The 5234-nt window shown below is 42.3% G+C and overlaps 1 protein-coding gene across 1 annotated transcript in view; it reads right to left on the bottom strand.

The window, feature by feature from the left end:
- The window catches only part of CADM1 (cell adhesion molecule 1), a 338357-nt gene that overhangs the window by 56780 nt on the left and 276343 nt on the right, over nucleotides 1-5234 (bottom strand). The window contains 2 exon segments of the mRNA XM_023516068.1: nucleotides 333-491; nucleotides 2508-2645. Of these exon segments, the coding sequence (XP_023371836.1) occupies nucleotides 333-491; nucleotides 2508-2645 (297 nt within the window).

The following is a 5234-nucleotide window of genomic DNA, read 5'->3' on the forward strand; positions in this document are numbered from 1 at the left end:
GGGGGGGAATGACTCTAGATTTTGAATTTAGAAATGATAACAGTTAATATTCAAAGAAATTAATTCAGTCACACATCACAACAGATTGGAATTATTTCACTTTTACATTTGCATTAGATATAGTATTTTCAAATCTTCAACAGTACTTTGTAATAGGACGGCATAGTATTTAATAAGATAATCCTTTGCTAATTTTTCTACCAAGACAACAAGATAAAAATTTAATCTAAAAATCTATATTTTATAAAATGAAGGCATCTACTAAGTGGTTTCTGAAATGTTTTTATGCAGCGGCTCCTCTGGGCCGGCAGACTAAGATGCTTGGTACTTACACTGTACTTCGAGATACCGCTGGGTCTGCAGGTTCCCGGTGACTGCAGGGTGCTCCACCTGACAGATCACGGGGACCCCGTCGTCCTCCTTGTGCACCTTCAGCATCAGCTGGCTGGTCACAGTGTACATGTCCGACCACTCTTCCACCTCCGACTTGCCTGCGGGACGGACAATGTACCAAGAAGCCAGAGTTGGGCAAATCTCCACCGGTCTGTCACTGTACATCCTCCTCCTTCTCTCCTGACCCCAACCTTGTTATGTCTATGGAAGTCACTTGAAATGGGGGGGGACCTGTAGATAGTTAACTGATCAAATGGAAATTATTTTTTCCTTTAATTTCCTACCGTTCAACCTTGACAAACAGCATTTAAGATCTACTCTAACCCCAAATAATATACACTATGTTTATGGAAATACATTACGTATGTTTCTTCTAGCTTCAACCACCCTAAAAAAACTCAGCTGAAAGTCGAACTGCTTTGACATCTGGCTGCTCAGTGTTGGTTCAAGAGGAGAAAAAGGAAAGTGCTTTTCCTCCCTGTAACCATCCGAACTTGAAGCATCTACTAGGCTGTCATGCCGTTTAACAATTCCAGGATGTCATCCAAATCCCCTAAGTAAATTCAATCAGCAGGAGAGATATAAACAACACCCTTTGCCTACCCCCATCATCAACAATTAAGGGAGAAAGTAACTAAATGGATTTACGTAATTGAAATTGTAATTGAAATGTTTAAACTCTGAGACTTTGGGAAGATCACGAGAATGCAGTGGCAGTGGGCGAGAAAGAAAGTTAAGACGCAGGGCTCTGGGCCAGAGGGAGACACGTCCAAGTCCAAGAACACCCAGAAAGAGAGGGCAGAGGCTTCCGGGTGGGATGAATAGGCCGAGCCAGTCCCTTCCTGAACTCAGCACTCCCAGGAACACGGCACACCATTAACTTTCTTTTAAGGTTTTGTACTTATCGGTACACATTTAATGGCTCAATTCACTTAGACAGAAAAGCGGGGTGGAAATGAGAAACCCCTTCCTTCCAAAACCATACCCAGGAAATAGGAGATTACAACAGAACAAGTGTTTTGAAACTTAAGCTGTTACATGTAGATTTACCTGTTTCCTGATATAGATTTCTACGTCCTTTCTAAAAGGGCTTATTCTTTTCTACCTTACTCTCCTTAACCAGTGCACATACAACACTCACCCAGGTACTAGCTAAATGTTTTACGATATCTACTCATTCCACCTTCAGAAGAACTCCCCACGGTAGGTCATAACATTATCTCATTTTAGAGGAAACGGAGGCACACGGCTAGCGTTTCTGTCACATGGCTAGAGAAGTTCAGCCCCTGGGTCCTTTTTGTACAGGTTACTAATTGCAGGGCCACCTTGAAAAGTAAAGGAATCTGAATGCTGATAATGAGCCAAGGGAATGAAGGAACCAGTAAAAAATGGTCAGACAGGGTGTCGGCGGCAACAGCTCAGGTGGCAGGTATTAGAGGATCCCGGAATTAAACAGGGGATGGGGCAGAACCGAGGGAAAGACCCACAGAGCAAGGATTTTCTGGGCAGTGCCTGTGGCTCAAGGAGTAGGGTGCCAGCCCCATATGCCGGAGGTGGTGGGTTCAAACCCGGCCCTGGCCAAAAATTGATTAAAAAAAAAAAGAAAAGGAAATTCTTCGTCCATTTAATGCAGCCACTCTTGTAGGAAAGCACAGAGACGACACAGCTCACAGCACAGTCAGTGTCAGAAGGATGTGAAATTCACCATGTGAAAGACTATTTGTCATTTAAAAAAACGTATACCACGAGAATTTGGGGTGCTGACCCACTCTGGGTCTCTAAAAAAGATAGGGTAAGAAGCAAAGAGAACGGAGGGTACAAGCGCTGATCGACTGGGTTTTACCGGCCCAGAGAGATAGTGTCCAGGTTTAGTTCTTTCTGGGTACCTGAGAAGAGCAACCAGCATCAGCAGGACCCCTCCAATCACAGAAGGAAGGTAGGAACTAGAACACTGAAGTCTATTACGCTTTGGCCTTGGTAACTGGTTATAAACCACAGCTAAATAAATACATTTCAAGGGCATGTTTTGCCTTTGTCTTTCATTTCCAGAAAGGCCTGTCTGCTAGCATCAGGTGCCAACTAAGTGGTTCAGTTCCGGGCAGTTCACACCTTACCTTTCAGCTCTGTGTTCCCCTTGAACCATCTGATAGTTGTGGCTGGTTTGCTGGCCATGGCAGTGCAGTTGACTTCAATCTCCTCGCCTTCCACCGCAGTGTCTTTCTGGATATCGATCATCAGGTTACGTGGTGGGACTATAGATTAAACATAGGTGCTTTATAAACACAGGATCCTTTTCTGGGCAGACTCGTCTCCTCACTGGAAACTAGAACTACGGCTAACAAAAGCGAGACAAAGAACGGACTTTCCTGATGGGAATTTAAAATAAACTCTGTCATAGGAGGCAAAAAAGAAAGGAAAGTGATCATCAAATGAAGTGAATTAGGTGAAATCAGAACTCCCTAAATCTATCTGAAACCATGACGTTTCCCACTCCTAAGTTGTCACTGACCAAGTTACAACAATAGAGGTATTTGTCACCAATAGGATGTTAAAAACGGACCAGAGAGTGAATATAAACGGAAGAGGAATACCCTACTCCTGAAATTATCATCCTTCCCTGGAAGCGCCTATCAACAGTATTTCTCCCTGAACTCAATCTTTGGTTTTCAATCTTCGCATGAAAGACTCCAGCAAAGATCAAAAACTTTTGAGTCCTTTCAAAGAATCACTCACACCCAGAAAAATGATGCCTCAGAACCAGATCCATTTAATCAAAATCATTCATAGAGTTCCAGAATATAATCTTGACTGCTGATGCATGGGGTGGTAATAAAATCCCTTGGATATGAAGTTGCCGTAGTACAGGAAATGCCAATTAGTTTGAAGCAATTTCCCATATTCTAAATTCCAATGTTCCAGATTTTCGAAATCACAGGCAAAAAGAGACTCAAGGGCTGGCAAATAGATTTATCTATCAGAATTAAAAAAAACTACCTTTCTGCGAGCCCATTAAACATATATGTCATAAAATGGTCAAGATAAAAGACTTGGGTGCTGAAATGCTGAATAGCAAATCAAGAGCAGGGAGCACGCTGGTGATGAGGAGGAGGACGCTGGGAGTATATTATCTTTTAAGAAACTTGAGTTGAAAGTGAAACTTCACATCAGGTGCAACCTTACCCGGAGACGGAGCCTCTTGAAATAAAAATCAGTAAGAATACTGAATTCCGTAGACTGAATCTAAGAATCTGTTTCCTGACCACCATGAATAAGCAAAGACAGTTCTGAGACTTATGATTAATAAGTTTCTCAACTCGGAAGAGAAACAAGAAATTAAATATGTATAAACATGCCATCCTGATGATCAAGTTGAATAATAAATCTCTGATACTGTTTCAATAAATTATGGGATTAAACCATGTATTTGGGGTTTCCAACTGTTCTAGTCCAACGTGAAAATTCTGCCCACGGGAAGACTTTCATACTGAATTGGAGCTGTTGGAAAATTCCTGCAGAGAGCGATGGAAAAGGAAAAGCGAAATGATTTGTTGCATATATTTCCTCGGCGAGACAGTGTGGGGTGGTGGTGGCGGCGGCGTAACTCCTCGAGCAAAAGCATCCCTCTTATTTGATCCCTGTGTACGAGGAAAACCACATATTTGCTCGCTTGGATATATAGCTCATATCATAGGACCCAAATGAGTAGTTCAGCAGGGCAACGAATTACCCGGGCTTATAAAAATAAGCAAAAAGAAAGATAATTTAACATCCAATTTGGAGTTGCACATCTGCTGGCATTTTAAGAGACACAGAAAGGCAGTGAGTGATAAAAGAAAGGGAATGACTTTGGCTGGCTGTGTCCTTAATGTGCTCTATCCATGCTAGACGACAGGTAGGTTACAGATTTCCATCACAGGGACCTAGTCAGTTGATAGGGAATACACAGAGAGACCGGATGTTTAGGATGGACGCTGCAGTCTGAGTTCAGTATAATAGGAATACTGAAAAATGCTATTGTGAGATCAGAAGTCAGAGGAAAAGACTGTCCACACTGAAAGAAAACAAGACCTCGGTAAGCAATGAAGAACCATGGAAGAGGGAATAAAAAGGAAACAACCAAGGAGTAAAAGACATAGACATGTCTTCTCAACAAAGGAAGGAAGGAAACTCAAAAACCACCTTTCAAGGTCCAGGCCAAAATTGAAACAGAATGATGAAAATAGTTTCTGATGTGGACATATGCAAGGTTCTGGATGAGAACTGTAATTGAGGGATATAACTGATGGAAGTGATTTCAGGAAGGTGGTTCTCTTAGGAGGTAACAAAAACGGCTGACAGTGAATGCTACTCACGATCTTGGAAATCCCTACAGAACAGGGCAGAGCCAACCCCACTTTGGGAGAAGTGACTGGATAGTCATTCCGAGGAAACCTGGGAATCCTCTGCATGGGAACAGATCCAGGAGTTGTTACAAGGATTCTGCTATGCATTGCTGTCAAGTCGTAGTGGATTTAGCCTTGAATGTCTCCTGCCAGACAGCTGTCGCCTGTATTCCTGGTTATCTTTCCTTCCTTGTCTTTCATGCTGAGTCTGAAGACCCCTTATCTCTCCTCACCTCAGGCTTCTCCTAACCTCCACTACCTGTTTATCTTTAATGGCTTATCTTGGTGGAAAGTCTTCATTCCTCCATTTGGTCATAAGACAATGGTGTGTTCTTTTCACATGATCAGTACCATGTTTCCCCGAACATAAGACCCTGTCTTATATTTATTTTTTCTTGCGAAGACACACTAGGGCTTATTTTCAGGGGATGTCTTATTTTTATTAAGTATAATACAACA

This window comes from Otolemur garnettii, unplaced genomic scaffold, assembly GCF_000181295.1.
Source record: "Otolemur garnettii isolate 467f Iridium unplaced genomic scaffold, OtoGar3 scaffold00086, whole genome shotgun sequence".
NCBI classification, from domain to species: Eukaryota; Metazoa; Chordata; class Mammalia; order Primates; family Galagidae; genus Otolemur; species Otolemur garnettii.